This window comes from Salmo salar, chromosome 22 (assembly GCF_965601325.2).
Source record: "Salmo salar chromosome 22, fSalSal1, whole genome shotgun sequence".
Lineage (NCBI taxonomy): Eukaryota > Metazoa > Chordata > Actinopteri > Salmoniformes > Salmonidae > Salmo > Salmo salar.
Window position 1 is genome coordinate 30,480,182 of NC_138312.1, and position 21,479 is coordinate 30,501,660.

Sequence of the window (21,479 nt, forward strand, 5' to 3'; positions counted from 1 at the left end):
GAATAGGAGCAAAAGGTCAAAGAGAAGAATTCACCAGACAGCCGCATTTCTGTCTTTGGAACAATGTGAAATGGATGTTTCTGGGATATATTATTAAAGGAATAGCTTAGATTTTGGCAATGAGACCTTTATTTATTTCCCGAGAGTCAGAGGAACTTGTGGATACCATTTCTGCGTGCAGTTTGAAGGAAGTTAATAACTAGCGCAATTGCTAACTAGCAGTAGCGCAATGACTGGAAGTCTATGGGTATCTGCTAACATGCGCAATGACTGGAATTCTATGCTAGCAGATACCCTAGACTTCCAGTCATTGCACTAATGCTAGTTAGCATTGGCTCGCAAAACTAACTCTAAGGCTGCGTTTCAAACACATAAAAGTCACACCCTCCTCCACTTAGCCTCACCTAATGCACTTGGCTGAATCCCCGCGGCCATCTTTGTAGACGGTCCAAATGATTAGCCAAGCATGGGAAGTTGGCAACACAAGCCCCTCAGCCCTCGTTTTTGATCGAGTTTGCGAGTGTACAATTATGTTCACTCCGGTGCCTGAAACGCTGCATAATTTAATTTGCGATGATTGTACATCTGCTAAGAAAAGTCAGCCAAAACTTAAAACCAATATTAATATAGAGAAATCAACATACAAGTGTAAGTAAAAAATAATGTAAATAAGTTAGAAATTGTGCTACTAACGCACATGACAGCTCAAACACTATCACTTTCCCTGACATCACACTTATAGATTGTAATTTTCGATTTACCTGATATAGTCGGATGGCTAACATTCGACGTCTGCGGAGGCTTTGTCTTCTAGCCAACATATGAAATGCAATTACAATTGACTGTAGCGCATATAATGCACACACAACAGCTACCAGTGGTTTCATGATGACTGAAAACACATCCGTGGATTAACGAGTGACAAATTTCCAGGCAAGAAAATGTAAAATTCATGTATTCTTCTTTCGCCCCTTGCTCTGCAATTGTCAACTCGTCAGAGGTCATGATATGTCATCAGAAGTGTCCACTTAATTTGAGGGCTGAAGGGAGATGGTGTGTCTTTTAAGTGTTTGGAATGCAGCCTAACTTCCTTCACACTGACAGAGACATAACAATGGTATCCACAAGTTAATCTAACTCTGGGGAAGTGAATAAAGGGCCTCATTGCCAAAATCCCAAGTATCCCTTCATTCTTTTAATCCTTTGCTTATTTGTGCAGAATTTTGTTTTTTTACCAGGGGGCTGCAGGTAGCCTAATGGTTAGAACGTTAGGCCAGTAACCGAAGCTGACAGGGTAAAAATCTGTCGTTCTGCCCCTGAAGAAGGCAGTTAACCCACTGTTCCCTGGTAGGCCGTCATTGTAAATAAGAATTTGTTGTTAACTGACTTGCCTAGTTAAATAAAGGTTAAATACATTTTTTTAAAACATGGAGACCACAAGATGGACATCTCTTTTTCAAGTGAGCCCTGGCGAAATACAACTCGGAGACAGGACTGCTATAATAGTGAGCAAGGACATTTGGGTAATGAGAGCAGAATGTCTGAAACCTAACGAACCTAATCAAATAGCAATAAATACCAGGCATAGATAATGCTTGTTTTTATGTAGAAAATACATATTTATAATCTGGTAATGATTTCTCTCATCCCATGTCAAAACATAATTTAGAAAGGCAGGCCTACATTACATTCAATGTGCGCTCTCTGGTGTTCGTGTTTAAAACGATGCAGACATTATTACGCATTGCATTATCTTTATGCAATGACGCCACCTATTGTATATTTACTGCAACTACATTGGCAGTAATGGGCCCACCGACTGCAGTATCTTCTTTCCACCACCAGGTCGCTGTCATTCTGCAGACAAAGATGGCGGTGCGGAAGAAAGACGGCGGCCCGAACGTAAAATATTTCGAAACGTCTGATACCGTCTCGCAATTCGACAATGTCCGCGTTTGGTTGGGCAAGAATTATAAAAAGGTACTGCCTGTTTTTTTTGCTAAAGTAATAAATACACGCATTCATATTATCATAAATGAAGGAGGGCAATCTTAACAGCAAAACGAGTGAGCAAAGAGAAAGGAGAAGGAGGGTGTGAGGTGAGATGAGATGGGTTGCAGGATAGTTCAGCGGTTTAATCCACACATTCACGAGACGGAAACAAAAGGATGCTGAGATAACGTTTTGGGGAAATGACGCGTGGCAAATTATGAACATAAGTCCATGTTTCTACCCCCTTTTAGTTAGAGGGGAATGAATGGCCTGTGTTGCAGAATTTTGTTGAAGGGGAGGAAACCTAACTAGCTATCTAACGGTAATTTCATTGATTGCAGATGTCTATACTCCGGCCACCGCACCGGCAGCGCAAGTGCACAAATCCAGATGTTGAGCTGTCTTTTTACCGGCGCTTTCGGTTTTATCTTTCACCCCATTGCACGCCATGTTCTTTTAGGGCAATATATGCGCCTTGAGTTTTAATGATCCGCCCCCTTTTACCCCCTCCCAGATGGTGTGCAGAATTTTCTCATTATAGTGTTGCCAAAAAGCCCTGTCTATTGTCTCAGAGCATGCGCTCAGCCCTACCATTCTCAACCTGGCCCAGACAGAAAGAATGCAAAGATTCACGTAAAGAAACCTGTAGTTTCTTTTACCATCAAATTAATTCTGTGTTTGTTAATTGTAGTGTTCAGACTGTCAAAGTTCTATGATGGATATATATAAAAAAAATCCTATTCTTTCTCTTTCTCACTATCGCACATGCACACACAAACTAAACTTAAGTTACAATGCCTATCTACTCTGACATTTCCATGTAAATCCTCTCTCTCTCTCTCTCTCTCTCTCTCTCTCTCTCTCTCTCTCTCTCTCTCTCTCTCTCTCATCCCTCAGTACATCCAGGCGGAGCCCCCCACCAACAAGTCTCTGTCCAGCCTGGTGGTCCAGCTACTGCAGTTTCAGGAGGAGGTGTTCGGACGACATGTCAGCAACCCACCTCTCACCAGGCTGCCGGTACAAACATACACACACACAATTTGGTATTGTGCTTCCCCTATTACACTATTCTAGGGCTCGCGAGTGGTTCAGCGGTCTAAGGCACTGCATCTCAGTGCTAGAAGCATCAGTACAGACCCTGGTTTGATTCCAGGCTGTATCACAACCGCCTGTGATTGGGAGTCCCATAGGGCAGCGCACAATTGGCCCAGCGTCGTCCGGGTTTGGCCGGGGTAGGCCGTCATTGTAAATAAGAATTAGTTAGTTAAATAAAGGTTAAATATATATATATATTTAAGAATAGTGTATCTAACCCTCTGTCTTTCTGTTCAGATGAAGAGTTTCCTGGACTTTAAGTCTGGCGGGGCTCTCTGTCACATTCTGGCAGCAGCCTACAAGTTCAAGAGTGATCAGGGCTGGTAAGAGTTTCATTAAAGCCATCAGATTTTGTTTGGCTCACTACACTTACATTCCCCTCAAATTAATTGAACCCAGTTGTATAGTTGAAAAGTTCTGTTTAAGATTCAACAAAATAGATTGATCCTTGAGATGTTTTCATTTTGACAATGATGTATTTTTATTGAAATATTTGACGAGGTTCTGTGAGATTTTTTACTCCTGTCTGTCTTCATGGCAGGCGCAGGTTTGACTTTCAGAATCCTTCTCGGATGGACCGCAATGTGGAGATGTTCATGACTATTGAGAAATCCCTGGTACAGGTCAGTCTTCCATGTTCTTCTTTGGAAAACTATTTTATTTATTTATTGATCTGTGTCCCTCTTTCTTATTCACCCTCTCTCTCTCTTTCTTGCCATCTGTCGATTAGAACAACTGTCTGAGTCGACCAGTGATCTACCTGAGCTCTGACATTGAGGCCAAGCTGCTGGGAAAACTGAAGGACATAATCAAGAGGCACCAGGTAGGCTTGTCTTCACTGACCTAATGATGAAGCTGTATATGGAGTACACATACAGTGCAATACAATACAACACAACATACAAACACAGTTAAGCAGAGTTTGTTTGCTGCCAGCAGGGCTCAGTGACTGAAGACAAGACATGCAGCTCCCATGTGGTGGTCCCCATCCCTGCCAGTCTGGAGGAGGGTGAGTCAGTCTAACATTATGGATCAAACGTGCCCTTTTGCAAGGCACTTAACCTTAATTGCTCTGTATAAAATCATCTGCTAAATGACAAAAATGTAGTGGCTTGAATTTATGCCTGGAAAGGGAATTGGTCTAGTAGCTGACAATGGACTGATAGATACATTATATTCCAGATCCATTGTGTTCTATTTAATTCTGTGGATCTGACCCCCTCTCTCTCTCTCTCTCACCAATCCCCTGGTTGGTTCAGAGGAGTGGGTGCGTCCGGTGATGAAGAGAGACAAGCAGGTGCTGCTCCACTGGGGATACTCTCCTGACAGGTAGGTACTGTCCATACTGGGGCCTCAGCCTGACACAGTCAACTCAACCTTAGCTTTTAGCAGCACAGCATGCTTTAACACCGGCGACACTGACACTATCGAGTAAAGTCACACAGTGAATGTACACTAACATGCTCTCTAACCCATACCCACATCTCCGTTACCTATTCATACACCATCACAAAAGCAAACAGTTTCACACTGTTTTTTCAGCCTGTGTTATAGCACCATGTTGTGACATGTAGTGCACTAGACTGACACTAGTCTCTGACCGCAATCTGACCTCTGTCCCCTGCTGCTCAGCTATGACACCTGGATCTCAGCCAGTGAGGTGGAGGCAGCTGTGGAAGATCCGCCCAGCCCAGAGAAACCCAGGAAGGTCAGCACACATAGCTTTCTTCCTCTCTTTCTGTCTGTGTAAGGGCTGTGTACTAACCATACTATGTACTAACCATACTATGTAGCCTACTATTTAGAACATACTGATAGTACCCGCCATTCATTCCTTTTGGACAGCTCACCTCGTCCCCTTGTCAAACACACTTGGGTCTGAAATAGACGACTCTCTTCCTCAATAGCATGCAGCTAATTCGTATTAGATGAAGAGCAGAAATGAATATGACATCCTTACATTTAAAGCATACAACATTTTTGAAATCTCATATACCATAAAACGTACTATTTTCGCATATATACTGTAATCAGCGTACTATTTATTATGCAAGTACCAGTATCCGTACACGGCTCTCTCATCAAATCAAATGTATTTATATAGCCCTTCTTACCTCAGCTAATATCTCAAAGTGCTGTACAGAAACCCAGCCTAAAACCCCAAACAGCAAGCAATGCAGGTGTAGAAGCACGGTGGCTAGGAAAAACTCCCTAGAAAGGCCAAAATCTAGGAAGAAACCTAGAGAGGAACCAGGCTATGAGGGGTGGCCAGTCCTCTTCTGGCTGTGCCGGGTGGAGATTATAACAGAACATGGCCAAGATGTTCAAATGTTCATAAATGACCAGCATGGTCAAATAATAATAATCACAGTAGTTGTCGAGGGTGCAACAAGTCAGCACCTCAAGAGTAAATGTCAGTTGGCTTTTCATAGCCGATCATTGAGAGTATCTCTACCGCTCCTGCTGTCTCTAGAGAGTTGAAAACAGCAGGTCTGGGACAGGTAGCACGTCCGGTGAACAGGTCAGGGTTCCATAGCCGCAGGCAGAACAGTTGAAACTGGAGCAGCAGCATGGCCAGGTGAACTGAGGCATGGCCTCCGAGAGAGAGAAAGAAAGAAAGAGAAAAAAGAGAGAATTAGAGAGAGCATACTTAAATTCACACAGGACACCGGATAAGACAGGATAAATACTCCAGATATAACAGACTGACCCTAGTCCCCGACACATAAACTACTGCAGCATAAATACTGGAGGCTGAGACAGGAGGGATCAGAAGACACTGTGGCCCCATCCGAAGATACCCCCGGACAGGGCCAAACAGGTAGGATATAACCCCACCCACTTTGCCAAAGCACAGCCTCCACACCACTGGAGGGATATCTCCAACCACCAACATACCATCCCGGGACAAGGCCGAGTATAGCCCACAAAGATCTCCGCCACGGCACAGCCCAAGGGGGGGCGCCAACCCAGACAGGAAGACCACGTCAGTGACTCAACCCACTCAAGTGACGCACCCCTCCCAGGGACGGCATGGAAGAACACCAGTAAGCCAGTGACTCAGGCCCCGTAATAGGGGTAGAGGCAGAGAATCCCAGTGGAAAGAGGGGAAACCGGCCAGGCAGAGACAGCAAGGGCGGTTCGTTGCTCCAGAGCCTTTCCGTTCACCTTCACACCCCTGGGCCAGACTACACTCAATCATAGGACCTACTGAAGAGATGAGTCTTCAGTAAAGACTTAAAGGTTGAGACCGAGTCTGCGTCTCTCACATGGGTAGGCAGACCATTCCATAAAAATAGAGCTCTATAGGAGAAAGCCCTGCCTCCAGCTGTTTGCTTAGAAATTCTAGGGACAATTAGGAGGCCTGCGTCTTGTGACCGTAGCGTACGTGTAGGTATGTACAGCAGGACCAGATCGGAAAGATAGGTAGGAGCAAGCCCATGTAATGCTTTGTAGGTTAGCAGTAAAACCTTGAAATCAGCCCTTCCCTTAACAGGGAGCCAGTGTAGGGAGGCTAGCACTGGAGTAATATGATCAAATTGTTTGGTTCTAGTCAGGATTCTAGCAGCCGTATTTAGCACTAACTGAAGTTTATTTAGTGCTTTATCCGGGTAGCCGGAAAGTAGAGCATTGCAGTAGTCCAACCTAGAAGCAACTAAAGCATGGATACATTTTTCTGCATAATTTTTGGACAGAAAGTTTCAGATTTTTGCAATGTTACGTAGATGGAAAAAAGCTGTCCTTGAAACAGTCTTGATATGTTCTTCAAAAGAGAGATCAGGGTCCAGAGTAACGCCGAGGTCCTTCACAGTTTTATTTGAGACGACTGTACAACCGTCAAGATTAATTGTCAGATTCAACAGAAGATCTCTTTGTTTCTTGGGACCTAGAACAAGCATCTCTGTTTTGTCCGAGTTTAAAAGTAGAAAGTTTGCAGCCATCCACTTCCTTATGTCTGAAACACAGGCTTCTAGCGAGGGCAATTTTGGGGCTTCACCATGTTTCATTGAAATGTACAGCTGTGTGTCATCCGCATAGCAGTGAAATTTAACATTATGTTTTCGAATGACATCCCCAAGAGGTAAAATATATAGTGAAAACCGAAATTTACAGTTGATTTTTCACAGAGACAAACTGATATCTTTCCGACAGATAAGATCTAAACCAGGCCAGAACTTGTCCGTGTAGACCAATTTGGGTTTCCAATCTCTCCAAAAGAATGTGGTGATCGATGGTATCAAAAGCAGCACTAAGATCTAGGAGCACGAGGACAGATGCAGAGCCTCGGTCTGACGCCATTAAAAGGTAATTTACCACCTTCACAATTGCAGTCTCAGTGCTATGATGGGGTCTAAAACCAGACTGAAGCGTTTCGTATACATTGTTTGTCTTCAGGAAGGCAGTGAGTTGCTGCGCAACAGCTTTTTCAATTTTTTTTGAGAAGAATGAAAGATTCGATATAGGCCGATAGTTTTTTATATTTTCTGGGTCAAGATTTGGCTTTTTCAAGAGAGGCTTTATTACTGCCACTTTTAGTGAGTTTGGTACACATCCGGTGAATAGAGAGACGTTTATTATGTTCAACATAGGAGGGCCAAGCACAGGAAGCAGCTCTTTCAGTAGTTTAGTTGGAATAGGGTCCAGTATGCAGCTTGAAGGTTTAGAGGCCATGATTATTTTCATCAATGTGTAAAGAGATATAGTACTAAAACACTTGAGTGTTTCCCTTGATCCTAGGTCCTGGCAGAGTTGTGTAGACTCAGGACAACGGAGCTTTGGAGGAATACGCAGATTTAAAGAGGAGTCCGTAATTTGCTTTCTAATGATCATGATCTTTTCCTCAAAGAAGTTAATGAATTTATCACTGCTGAAGTGAGAGCCATCCTCTCTTGGGGAATGCTGCTTTTTAGTTAACTTTGCGACAGTATCAAAAATACATTTCGGATTGTTCTTATTTTCCTCAATTAAGTTGGAAAAATAGGATGATCGAGCAGCAGTGAGGGCTCTTCGATACTGCACGGTACTGTCTTTCCAAGCTAGTCGGAAGACTTCCAGTTTGGTGTGGCGCCATATCCGTTCCAATTTTCTAGAAGCTTGCTTCAGAGCTCGGGTATTTTCTGTATACCAGGGAGCTAGTTTCTTATGACAAATGTTTTTTGTTTTTAGGGTTGCGACTGCATCTAGGGTATTGCGCAAGGTTAAATTGAGTTCCTCAGTTAGGTGGTTAACTGATTTGTGTACTCTGACGTCCTTGGGTAGGCGGAGGGAGTCTGGAAGGGCAACTAGGAATCTTTGGGTTGGCCGAGAACTTATAAAAATAGGATGATCGAGCAGCAGTGACACCATGATATTTGGGGGGGGGGGGGGGGGTCTCTATATGAATTTGTTTTATGGGCCTAATAATAAAGATATAATTTAATGGTAAAAATGAAATACCTTTCAATGTGGCATGAGCACAACCAGTCACGGTGTTTTCATCTGTTTGTCAAACAAATCACTTAAAAAAAGTCGGCTACCTATGCATGTTCAACCACTCCAAAACAATCGAAACAGTGCATTGCATGTACACTTACGCCATTACAAAACACCAAACAGTGTGCCTAATGACATTCAGCCATTGATAAGACCTACAATTGATGTATCTTGCTGATAAATGTAACTTTTTTGTAGGCTGAAAAGTTAGGACACATGAAATGGGGCTGAAACGGTTCCGGGGAAAACGGGAAGGGTCACCCTAATACACACGCTCAATTTACTACTCTACCATGAACTTCTAATAGGCCTACCCGGGAGCCAGTGATGTAGTGGTATTTGGATGCTTTTATTGTCATATTTACCACTGTAAAACACATTTACTACAGCATATTAAACAAATAGTATAATATTAAATTAGCATTATTTAGAAACCCCCCAAAGTTGGACTTTTGTTGCATTTAGGAGAGCTAATGTCTCATTCAGAGGAGCTGAGCCCCTCTTGGCTCCCCTGTAATTCACACCCTGTTTATGACATCATATTAAAAACTGTGTTTCTTCAGGTCCATGCCAAGTGGATCCTGGACCTGGACCAGTTTAATGAGTGGATGAATGAGGAGGACTATGAGGTGGGAGAGGGGGGCCCCAAGAGGAAGAGGATCTCAGCCAAGACCCTGACGGACGAGGTGACCACCCCGGGGGACGAGCGCCGGGACAAGAAGCCCGGCAGCGCCAAGAAGAGGAAGCGCTCCCCCTCCCCCTCGCCCACTCCACCATCCCAGGAGAGCAAGAAGAAGAACACCAAGAAAGGGTATGTGTGTGTGTGCTACCCTACTACCCTTTGTTTACTACTGTATAGGCCAGCCCAGGATGATGCCCTTTGTAGAGGTGTCATTGGGAGATCTGTAGATTGCTGACACACACTATGACTAAGAAATACTAGCCTTTAGATGCTATACAGTATGACTGACTTTGTGTGTGTGTGTGTGTGTGTGTGTGTGTGTGTGTGTGTGTGTGTGTGTGTGTGTGTGTGTGTGTGTGTGTGTGTGTGTGTGTGTGTGTGTGTAGGCCCACCACCCCGAACACTAAGTCTAAGCGAGGCCAGAGAGAGGAGGAGCCGGAGGATCTGACTAAAGATCTGGATGAACCATCACCTGTACCTGCAGTGGAGGAGGTCACCCTACCTAAGACAGGTACACAACACACACACATGTACAGTACATATGACATTTTGTTAGTGAACATTCTAACTCACACATACACTTTATTATGTAAGATTTGGACTCAGCCCATTGGCTTATCCTCTTGATATTTACGCTGGTTGAAACATCAGTATCATCATTGTGACTGAAGGTCAGGGGTTGAACTAAAGTCTTGTGTCTCTCTGTAGCCAACACTAAGAAAGACTCTGAGTTGACACCAGTGAAAGGAGGTACCATGACAGACCTGGGTGAGTTCCCTGAACTACTTCATCAATACAATACTTTCTGTATTGGTCCATATGCACAGATTATTTCAATGTTTTGCTGTCACAGTATCCAACCTGATGCACAACACACACATCACATCCTAACTTTACATCTCAGTGTATACACTGTCTGCAGGGTGAGGTCACTATATTCTAGCTTAATCTATCCATTATGTTCCCTGATCTGTATGTTCATTATCTCCCCTTTTATCTCTTGAACAGATGAGCAAGAGGATGAATCCATGGAAACTGCAGAAAAGGAGGAGGAGGAGGGCTCTCCGAGTGTGAAAGGAGAGCCGGTGAAAGGGTCGGACCTTCACGAGGACAACGTGACTGAGCAGACTCACCACATCATCATTCCCAGCTACGCTGCCTGGTTCGACTACAACAGGTAGGCTACACCCCCCACCCCCCACCCACCACATCATCATTCCCAGCTACGCTGCATGGTTCGACTACAACAGGTAGGCTACACCCCCCCCCCCCCACTCACCACATCATCATTCCCAGCTACGCTGCATGGTTCGACTACAACAGGTAGGCTACACCCCCCCACCCCCAGATCATCATTCCCAGCTACGCTGCCTGGTTCGACTACAACAGGTAGGCTACACCACCCCCCCCCCCCCACCCGCACCCCCGGATCATCATTTCCAGCTACGCTGCATGGTTCGACTACAACAGGTAGGCTACACCCCCCCCCACCCCCCCCCCCCCCCCACCCCCGGATCATCATTCCCAGCTACGCTGCATGGTTCGACTACAACAGGTAGGCTACACCCCCCCCCACCCACCCCCGGATCATCATTCCCAGCTACGCTGCATGGTTTGACTACAACAGGTAGGCTACACCCCCCCCCCCCCACCCACCCCCGGATCATCATTCCCAGCTACGCTGCATGGTTCGACTACAACAGGTAGGCTACACCCCCTGACATAACAAGAAGAAAGCTGAGGATGAAATTGAACCTTGTGTATTCTACTATTCCCTGACTGGGGATATTGATCCGAGGGTGCGAGCTGCCAGTTGCCCATCCCTGTTCTAAAGAGATGTTCTTAAATGGTATAGCTAGTCTACTGTATGTTAACCTCGTTCTCTCTTTCCCAGTGTCCATGCTATTGAGCGCAGAGCCCTCCCAGAGTTTTTCAATGGCAAGAACAAATCCAAAACCCCTGAGATGTGAGTAAACCCATGCTAACATATTATTATTACACATGCCTAGCTTATGCACTCCTCTGTGTTATGCATAAAACAACAGCTTTCACACAGCTTTCAGGTTTGGAGTGACTTAACTGTATATTCACTGACAAAAATCTCTATCTCTCCTCACAGTTACCTAGCCTACAGGAACTTCATGATTGACACTTACAGGCTGAACCCGCAGGAGTACCTCACCTCCACTGCCTGTCGTAGGAACCTGGCCGGAGACGTGTGTGCCATCATGAGGTTAGGAGGACTCGGTGCACACAGGACATTTACAACAGTCGCATTACAGTTTACTCCGTTTTGTAATTCTTATAAGAAGAGTATAATACTAGCTTCGTGAAACCAGACCGCTGCGCTCAGATCAGGCTGGTTTAACACTGTAGAACAAGGGTGCCAAACTAATTTTGCCCCGGGGGCCGCATTCGGTCTTCAACGAGGTCCGGAGGGCCACACTGAAAATGGATTAAATTTCCTCGCCGTCAAAATTTGCAAAATGTAGTCCTCTGGCCATCGTTTTTGGAATTTTCAAAGCTGCCTGGCTGTCTAGCTTTCATTTGGGTGATTAGAGAGATGGACACGGTCAAGATACTGTATGAATGTAGGTCCATTATCATTTCTACACAGTTTCCATTTGGTTTTAGACATTTGAAAGTATACTGAGTTTAATTTTTTTTTTACTCAAACCACATTTAGGCCAGATTTGACACCCCTACTATGTAGTACATTGTGTACACACTGTCATTGTTGTGTATTCTTGTCTTCTACTTCCTGCAGTAATATTTACCTCCTCCTCTCCTCAGGGTGCATGCATTCCTGGAGCAGTGGGGTCTGATCAACTACCAGGTGGACTCAGAGAGCCGGCCCACCCCCATGGGCCCCCCGCCCACCTCCCACTTCCACGTCCTGGCTGACACCCCTTCCAGCCTGGTGCCCCTGCAGCCCAAGGCATCCCAGGTATATATATATACACACACACACACACACACACACACACACACACACACACACACACACACACACACACACACACACACACACACACACACACACACACACACACACACACACACAAATTGTATCTATATTTAGGTTCTAGATGTCTCTATTTGACTGTAGCTTCACTCCACTTCTCTCTGTCCCCTCCAGACTCCGGCAGCCCAGCAGATTCTGTCATTCCCAGACAAGGTGAAGGAGAAGCAGCCAGCCGACCTGCAGAACTTTGGCCTGAGGACAGACATGTACAGCAAGAAGACTGGGCCTCCTAAGGTATAGCTCACAACACTGCAGGACTGTTGAGGATCATAGTGCACTGTATAGCTAATTATTAAAGAGTAGTGATGTGTTTCAGTGATATTACTTCTTCCTGTCTGCAGAGTAAGACTGCTGCCAGCGCCATGCGAGACTGGACCGAGCAGGAGACACTACTGCTGCTAGAGGTAACTAACAACTGTCTCCTCCACTTTATTACCATTCAACAGAATGGTTCAACAAAATGCCCTTTAAATCCAAATAAACTTCAAATTGAAAAAGTGTTGAGAGGAACAACAACAAAAACACACAAAGCACTTATCTGAAAACAAAATCTAAGGCTTAATATAACATTATGATTATTAATATCAATCATATCATCCCTCCCCTTTCAGGGTCTGGAGATGTACAAGGATGACTGGAACAAGGTGTCAGAGCACGTGGGCTCACGTACCCAGGACGAGTGTATCCTGCACTTCCTGCGTCTGCCCATTGAGGACCCATACCTGGAGGACACGTCCTCGTCCCTGGGCCCCCTGGCCTACCAGCCCGTCCCCTTCAGCCAGGCAGGCAACCCCGTCATGAGCACCGTGGCCTTCCTGGCCTCCGTGGTGGACCCCCGCGTGGCCTCCGCAGCCGCCAAGTCTGCCCTGGGTGAGAGGTCAACTCACTAACTAACCATCGGTCGGATCACACAGAGTAAAGACTGGCCGGATTTGTGTCAGATAATTGTTTAGTTACCCGTTATTTACCAGGAGGTGTCTTGAGGTTTTGGATTTTTTTCTCTCAAGAGAGACATTTTAGAGGTGGATTGTGTATTGGGCGTAGCATTCAGCGGTTTCTCTCTCTTTCTCTCTCTCTCTCTCTCTTCCTCAGAGGAGTTTTCCCGTATGAAGGAGGAGGTCCCAGCAGCACTGGTGGAGGCCCATGTGAGGAGGGTGGAGGAGGCAGCGCGGGCCAGTGGCAGACAGGACCCCCTCTACGGCCTGGAGGGCAGCGGCATCGCAGGCACCAGCCTGGAGGAAGGAGACAAACCTGGTACAGCTTCCATCTACTATTATCTCAAACTATAGTTGTCTTTGGTCATATTTACACATAAGTATGTATGTCAATAGTTTATCGATCTGAATTGAAAAACGAGTTGCAGGTGGGGTAGACGTAAGGCTTGCTGACAACTCATCTGTCTTTTCTCTGCCTCCAGAAGAGAGCAGTGAGGAGAGTAAGAGTGACAGCCAATCCAGTGAGGAGAAGAGGGAGACCAAGGTATGGTGTCTGTTTGGACTTCTACTGTACCTGTGTTTGCGTGGTCCAGTCTTCTGGCAAACCAGTTCTGAATTGTCTATGTTGTGATGATTGATGCTCAAGTATCAGTAAGGACGGCCTCCCGAGTGGCACGGTCGTCCGGGTTAGGGGAGGGTTTGGCCGGCAGGGATGTTCTTGTCCCATTGCGCACTAGCGACTCCTGTAGTGGGCCGGACGCAATGCACGCTGACTTGGTGGCCAGGTGCACAGTGTTTCCTCCGACACATTGGTGTGGCTGGCTTCCGGGTTAAGCGAGCATTGTGACAAGAAGCAGTGCGGCTTGGCTGGGTTGTGTTTCGGAGGACGCACGACTCTCAACCTTCGTCTCTCCCGAGTCTGTACGGGAGTTGCAGCGATGAGACAAGACTGTAACTACCAATTGGATACCAGGAAAAAGGGGTAAAAAAAAATCAAGTATCAGTAAAGAGCTGACCGTGTTGGCCTTATCCCCATGGTGATAACAGGAGAATAAAGATAGAGCCATGGAAGAGGATGAGAAGCAAGGAGAAAATGGGAAGAAGGAGGAGGAGAGAGGGAGAGAGGGAGAAGGAGAGAGAGACCGAGAGGCTGAGAAGACAGAGACAGAGATGGGTAATGTTTATGTCTGTGACTGAATTTGAATGTCTCTGTAAAATAGTGGATTCTGTCTCTCTTGCTCAGACACTAAATTAAGTGTGCCTTCTATGTTTCCCACTCTGCATTAGGTGAGAGAGAGAAGGAGAAGGAAGGGAAGGAGGCCTTGGAGGAGGGCCAGAGAGAAGGAGAGAGCGAGGGCGAAAGGAAGGCGAAGGTGGAGCGGGATGTGGGAGAGGGGAACCTGGCTACCGCTGCTGCCTCCGCCCTGGCTGCTGCTGCCGTCAAAGCCAAGGTCTGACTTCTGACCCTTGTTTAGCATGATGCCCCTAACCACAGATCTAGGATCAGATGCTGTATGTATCAAGCTTCTCAGAGTAGGAGTGCTGATCTATGATCAGTTTTGCTATAGTTCATAGGATTACATTAGGAGGCACCTGATTCAAAATCAGCTCTCCTAGACAACCCACAGGAATTCAGAAATAGGCAGAGACTGCGGATCCAGAGGTAACCACCCCGTCCCGCCCACCAGGATCCCTTTTCCCCAGAGCTGAAGATCTGAATCACATTCTGATTCTGAAACGTCCATGCAGCGTCTGCATACCAATCATTTGATCTCAATCAGTTTCATGGGATGTGCATTTAGATCTTATTGAGTTATACAGTGTTGTTTCCATGTAGCCTACAAGTAGCCTGTTCTGAATTATATACAGTGGAGCAATTGTTTTTGCAGATAGTGTTAAACTGCATAGCTTACCTGTGTTTAGTTTCAATCAAAGCACATATTTAGCCTAACACGCTGTTGAGGCTACATGAGAGAAAAATGTGACCATTCGTACAATCATCCTAAAATCTCATTAGAAATTAGGTGGTATTTTTTGTCTTCCAGTAACGTTATACAGTGCATTCGGAAAGTATTCAGACCCCTTGACTTTTTCCACATTTTTGTTATGTTACAGCCTTATTCAAAAATGTATTAAATTGTTGTATTTTTCATCAATATACACACAGTACCCCATAATGACAAAGCAAAAACAGGTTTTTAAGGAAATATAATATTCACATTTACATAAGTATTCAGACCCTTTACTCAATACTTTGTTGAAACACCGTTGGCAGCGATTACAGCCTCGAGGCTTCTTAGGTATGACGCTACAAGCTTGGCACACCTTTATGGTTCGGATCCAGGCTGTGTCACATCCGACGGTGATTGGGAGTCCCATAGGGCGGCGCACAATTGGCCCAGCGTCGTCGGGGTTTGGCCGGGGTAGGCCGTCATTGTATATAAAAATGTGTTCTTAACTGACTTGCCTAGTTAAATAAAGGTTACATTTCTCTTCAGATCCTCTCAAGCTCTGTCAGATTGGATGGGGAGCGTTGCTGCACAGCTATTTTCAAGTCACTCCAGAGATGTTCAATTGGGTTCAAGTCCGGGCTCTGGCTGGGCCACTCAAGGACATTAAGACTTATCCCGAAGCCACTCCTGCGTTGTCTTGGCTGTGTGCTTATGGTCGTTGTCCAGTTGGAAGGTGAACCTTCACCCCAGTCCTTTAGGTGCCTTTTGGCAAACTCCAAGCGGGCTGTCATGTGCCTTTTACTGAGGAGTGGCTTCCGTCTGGCCACTCTACCATAAAGGCCTGATTGGTGGAGTGCTGCAGATGGAAGGTTCTCCCATCGCCACAAAGGAACTCTGGAGCTCTGTCAGAGTGAACATCGGGTTCTTGATCACCTCCCTGACCAAGGCCCTTCTCCCCCGACTGCTCAGTTTGGCTCGGAGGCCAGCTCTAGGAAGAGTCTTGGTGGTTCGAAACTTCTTCCATTTAAGAATGATGGAGGCCACTGTGTTCTTGGGGACCTTCAATGCTGCAGACATGTTTTGGTACCCTTCCCCAGATCTGTGCCATGACACAATCCTGTCTCGGAGCTCTACGGACAATTCCTTCGACCTCATGGCTTGGTTTTTGCTCTGACATGCACTGTCAACTGTGGGACCTTATATAGACAGGTGTGTGCATTTCCAAATCATGTTCAATCAATTGAATATTCCACAGGTGAACTCCAATCAAGTTGTAGAAACTTCTCAAGTATGATCAATGGAAACAGGATGCACCTGAGCTCAATTTCGAGTTTCATATGAAAGGGTCTGAATACTTATGTAAATAAGGTTTTTCTGTTTAGTATATTTTTTTCAATGTGCAAGAAAATACAAAAAACTGTTTTTGCTTTGTCATTATGGGGTATTGTGTGTAGATTCATGAGGAAAAATGTTGATTTAATACATTTTAGAGTAAGGCTGTAACTTAGTCAAGGGGTCTGAATACTTTCCGAATGCACTTCAGTTCTGTTATGTAGTCGGATCCGCAGCCAGTCTGTAAAACATATCAGGCCCTGGATCAGTGATTAGGGACAACTTCTACTATCTCAGTTACTCATTCTGATGATCAACCATGGATTGTTCAGTATATGTCTGTGCTATTTTCACATACTAAAGATGATTTTTCTCTACCCTCTCTCTCCCCCATACTTCTCTCTTTCTTCCTCTCCATCCCCCTCTCCCTCCCTCCTCTCTGTCTGTCTCTCTCCATAGCACCTGGCTGCGGTGGAGGAGAGGAAGATCAAGTCTCTGGTGGCTCTGCTGGTGGAGACTCAGATGAAGAAGCTGGAGATCAAACTGAGACACTTTGAAGAGCTGGAGACTATCATGGACCGAGAGAGGGAGGCTGTGAGTCAGGCAGTAGCGAAGCATTATGGGGGATGTAGTTTAAGTGGACTTGATGGTTTTGTTAGTTGGTTTTGTGTTGTTGGTTGGACTGCGCATTTACGTGTGTGTGTGTGTGTGTGTGTGTGTGTGTGTGTGTGTGTGTGTGTGTGTGTGTGTGTGTGTGTGTGTGTGTGTGTGTGTGTGTGTGTGTGTGTGTGTGTGTGTGTGTGTGTGTGTGTGTGTGTGTGTGTGTGTGTGTGTGTGTGTGTGTGTGTGTGTGTGTGTAGTTGGAGTACCAGAGGCAGCAGCTGCTGGCAGACCGTCAGTCGTTCCACATGGAGCAGTTGAAGTATGCAGAGATGAGGGCGCGTCAGCAGCACTTCCAACAGATCCAGCACCAGCAGCATAGCCAGACTGGAGGCCCACACCCCGCCCTGGCCCCCACGGGCCCCCCACCCCAGGGCCCCTCAGCCACCCAGTCCCAGCCGGCCCCCAGTATCCCTGCACCACAGCCAGCTCCCAGCCCAGCACCCTCTGCCTCCTCCGTCCCCATGACTGGCCCCTCCTCTGCCCAGGCCCAGCCCACTGAGCCCCAGCCGCCACCCAGTGGTCCTCACACCTCACCTCCCCGCCCGCCATGCCACTCCAGCACCAACACCACCCCAACACTCCACGGTGAGTCACACTTTGTATTGACCAACTGTGAATTTTCAGTAATGACCTAATACTGTACGAAGGTGATCATGTGACCCATTGGAATTAACTTGAACTGTACTGTTGAATGTTTTTGCACTATGTTTGCATGTTTGTGTTACACATCTCAAATTCTTCTCCTCTTTTTGAACCCAGAGTCCAGCGCCCCTGGGGATACACTCCACTCCTCAACCCCTGCTCCCACTCCACAGTGAAAAGAGAGAACGAAAGAGAGAGAGGTAGGGAGAGGAGGGAAAAGAGAGAGGGAAGAAGAGAGAGAGGGACAGGAAAAAGGTCTTGGCAAACTGAATGACATTGACCACTTTGTACCTATGAATTTTGCCTGTATCATCTGAAAATGAAGAAGTCAAACTGAAGGAGATACAACAAACTTTGATCATGTTTAACATTTGGACTGGACGATTGACATGAGAAAGAAAAACAAAAGAAAAACATTCCCTACCGGAATTAATATTAGGTGGAAACAAACCCCTCAAAATTACTCCCAACTAAAAAGAAAACGCCAATGAAGAGTTTTCAAACGAACAGTCCCCTCGTCATTTTTACAGACATAAGCTGCTTAATTACTTTCACCCTTCACATCAGACCCAAGGTTAAACCAAGAGAGTATTGTCATGTAAATACGCCACCTGACCTGAGAATATGAAGAGAGCTAAAGGACTCTTGTCTTAGCAGTCCTCTGAAGAGTGGTGCTTTTGTTTTCTTCTATAGTGTACTGAGGGTCAGATGTTCCCAGACGTACCTACCTACCTATTCTCCCAAGGTACCCTAGAAGGTACTTAGAATTTAAAGAAGATTAAAAAAAAAAGATTTGCACTTTGAAAATATGTTTCTCTGGCGGCCATATCTGAAGACAAATCATCATATAACTAAGGGCTCTATTCAATCAGATCTGCTTTAGACAACATCCGCAAAGCTGTGGCTGTGTCAGAGGTGGAACTGCGTTAGAGCTGTCAAATACCACAAGTGGCTCCTAGCATTATACCTAAAGCGTACATTGCCATTGGCTGCATGAAGTAGCATTAAGGGCTCCATTCAATCCGCATCGCTGAAGATCAGCTTTCCACCATGATTGAAATTTAAAGGTAGTGTTCCCGCATTAGCGGAGACTGTGTTCACGGTAAACGCTGCATATGTCGGCTCAATCGGAAAATACCATTACATTTCTGTCCTGGAATCTGTAACACTTTAGCTTTACAGATTGAATAGAGCCCTACGAGAATACCATGCAGTCTTGTTTACAAGTTTGAATACTGGAATGTGTGATGTAATCTACAACTCGATTAGACTGATAGAAAACTTCATTATTTAGTTGAATGATTTTCATTTTGAGCGTCATTATTTCTATATAGCCTACATTTTCTCGTTCTGAACTTCTAATGTGAGACGGATATGGCTACCTGACAATGATCAAGAGCAGCTGCTCACCGATTTGACAGTTCCACCTCCAACACTGCCAAAACATCAGCTATGTGGTTGTTGGCTATCGCCGGTTAACGCTTGATCTGATTGAATCTAGGCCTAAATTGACCTGAAGCACATAACTGTTTTCTTCTTTTTAACTTTTACTAGGATGTCATAGTTTCCAAATATGAGATCATCAATTGAACAAGTCACTGTATTACATTGGATTGTTTGCTTGTTGTCCTATGTTAGTGAATGTGGCGTTATAGAGCTTGGGGTTGGCCTGTTGGTTAGATGTATCCTAAACTAAAAAGTATGTGTGAGGGCAATGAAAACGAATGGTATTACTCTTTGTAATAATATGTATTCCACTTGAAAACTGTCTCATCTTGCCCTACTGCCATTTCAGTTAGTAACACTATGTACTGTTAACTGGATTTTCTGTTACAATGTTGACAAATGATTCACTCCAATTTGAAGGGACAAAATCCCTATATGACTGAGCTTTAGATGAAGGGCAACATACTCCCAGAGTCACAGTGCCCCCGAGGACCCACAAGGACCAGGTCACAATGTCCTAAAAGTCCTCATTTTAAAGAGACAGTGCAGTCAAAAACTTTATTTTCCCTGTGTTTTATATATGTTTCCAAACTATGAGGTTGGAATAATACTGTAAAATTCTGAAAATTATGATAATGCCCTTTAGGGTAAGAGCTGTTTGAAAATTTCAGCTTGTTTTGCAAGGGTGGGGTTTTGGACTACATGGTAACATCACCAGGCGGTTTAAGTTAATAGACCAATAACAAAGAGAGTTTGCCCTCCTCTCTGCCAACAATAGCTAGTTTTCAGGTTACATGTCCCTCCCATTAGGCTCCTCCAATTAGTCCTCTCACTCAGACGACTCCGACAGTCCTAGCAACATTTTTGCTTGAGAAATTGCTTTTAGCTAAGAAGCTATTTTTGTTTGTTTTCAATTAAAATGGTCTAAAATAATCAGGTACTTTATTGTTATCCAGAAATGATTTGATATTGAGATAAAAGCATCTTCATTGGCCCTTCAACTCTATTTTGTTTTTGAACATTCATATCTGAAACACTTATGAAACAGTTGGGCTTTCATAGAGCAGATCGTAATCATAAGACAAGCAGTAACTATACAGAGATGAATTGTATTCATGGAGGGTCATATTTGGTTTCTGTCAGTATGTCCAGTATGTCTGGTCAGTATCAGTGAATCATACCATTGTAAAGATTATACTCTACAGTAATGACTGGATGTAGGCTCCAGAAGAAACCTGTTAACTTCAGATATAAGACTTCACCGTCACAGCTCTTCCTTCATTCATAAACCAACATCCTTTTTTATCATGTTTGCCAATTTCTCCATATAATTCAGTGAGGTGAAGCCAGAGTTGTGGATGTTTGGGAAATCCAGATTTTTATAGTTTGTGTTTTTCCAATGACAGGTCCAACTCACATGAAGTGATTACTATGTAATGGAAGTGGCTTTAATGTTACAAAGGAACTGTGCAAGTCAATGGATCTCAGAAGTCAGTTCAGTTTAGAGAGAATTCTGTCCATTAATATTTGTAACAATATCTTCATGTATCCTATCTATTTTTATATTTTTTGACTGTCAGGTTTTCCATCTTGTTTCTTTGATATTACTGTTTGCATTTAATTGCTGTATTTTTGTAACCTCCCTCATTGTCATGTGCGTGGTCCTAATAGGTCACAATGACCTGTCAGTCAGTGTGGCTGTGAGCATGGGTGTGAATGCATGCCATGAAGATCTGTTTTCCCTAAGAGTTCCTTCAGGTCCATCCCCCCCCCATTGTTTTGATATGTTATAAGGGCTGAGGAATTGTGATGCTCAGTTTGGTATGTCTGTATGAGAACAATCACACACCAGCACATCACACACATTCTGAAAGTGTCATATATACTCTGATGAAACTTGTCCAGATAGCCAGTGTTAACACTTCACTAGTCGTGACCATGGATGGACTGCTTTGGTCTCCATTGTTACATTGTGTGGATCTCGTGATATGAAACACGTCTGTTCAGTTTGTTTTTCATTGCATCGATTACAGTAGAAATGAACCTTTCCCCAGTCAAATCGTTAGCCAATTAGTGGCAGTTGCTCTGCAGTTCGTATACAAAAAGATGCTAAGGTTTTACTTACAAAAAATGTAATAAATGTGATGTGTACGGTTTGTTCATTGTTGCCATCTTGTACTGTACCATGGCAAACTTCAAGCTATGACAATTGTCTTCAGTCAGGCTGTAGTTCACTAAGAATT

The 21,479-nt window shown here is 44.8% G+C and overlaps 1 protein-coding gene across 2 annotated transcripts; it reads left to right on the forward strand.

Moving 5' to 3' along the window:
* Nucleotides 1-1,854: 1,854 nt before the first annotated feature.
* LOC106583239 (SWI/SNF complex subunit SMARCC2) lies at nt 1,855-21,392 on the forward strand. 2 transcript variants are annotated; one of them, XM_045705743.2, is made up of 25 exons: nt 1,855-1,980; nt 2,890-3,009; nt 3,325-3,410; nt 3,629-3,710; nt 3,818-3,910; nt 4,024-4,096; nt 4,347-4,416; nt 4,720-4,795; nt 9,123-9,370; nt 9,628-9,752; nt 9,950-10,009; nt 10,250-10,418; nt 11,136-11,207; nt 11,361-11,474; nt 12,035-12,188; nt 12,381-12,500; nt 12,608-12,670; nt 12,878-13,136; nt 13,359-13,520; nt 13,684-13,745; nt 14,249-14,375; nt 14,489-14,652; nt 16,945-17,079; nt 17,346-17,733; nt 17,908-21,392. In XM_045705743.2, exons 1-25 carry the CDS (start codon nt 1,870-1,872, stop codon nt 17,964-17,966), a joined length of 3,192 nt encoding a protein of 1,063 aa, XP_045561699.1. In that variant the 5' UTR covers nt 1,855-1,869; the 3' UTR covers nt 17,967-21,392. The 2 variants fall into 2 exon arrangements, with proteins under 2 accessions (XP_045561699.1, XP_045561700.1); XM_045705744.2 differs by having other exon boundaries at nt 4,027-4,096.
* Nucleotides 21,393-21,479: the final 87 nt, after the last annotated feature.

What these genes read in the sequence shown, in the direction of transcription:
- LOC106583239 (XM_045705743.2), top strand. Translation starts at nt 1,870, where the DNA reads ATGGCGGTGCGGAAGAAAGACGGCGGCCCGAACGTAAAATATTTCGAA. An exon ending in AGCCGCCAAGTCTGCCCTGG is followed by an intron (nt 13,137 to 13,358) that starts GTGAGAGGTCAA and finishes TCTCTTCCTCAG; the next exon opens with AGGAGTTTTCCCGTATGAAG. An exon ending in TGGACCGAGAGAGGGAGGCT is followed by an intron (nt 17,080 to 17,345) that starts GTGAGTCAGGCA and finishes GTGTGTGTGTAG; the next exon opens with TTGGAGTACCAGAGGCAGCA.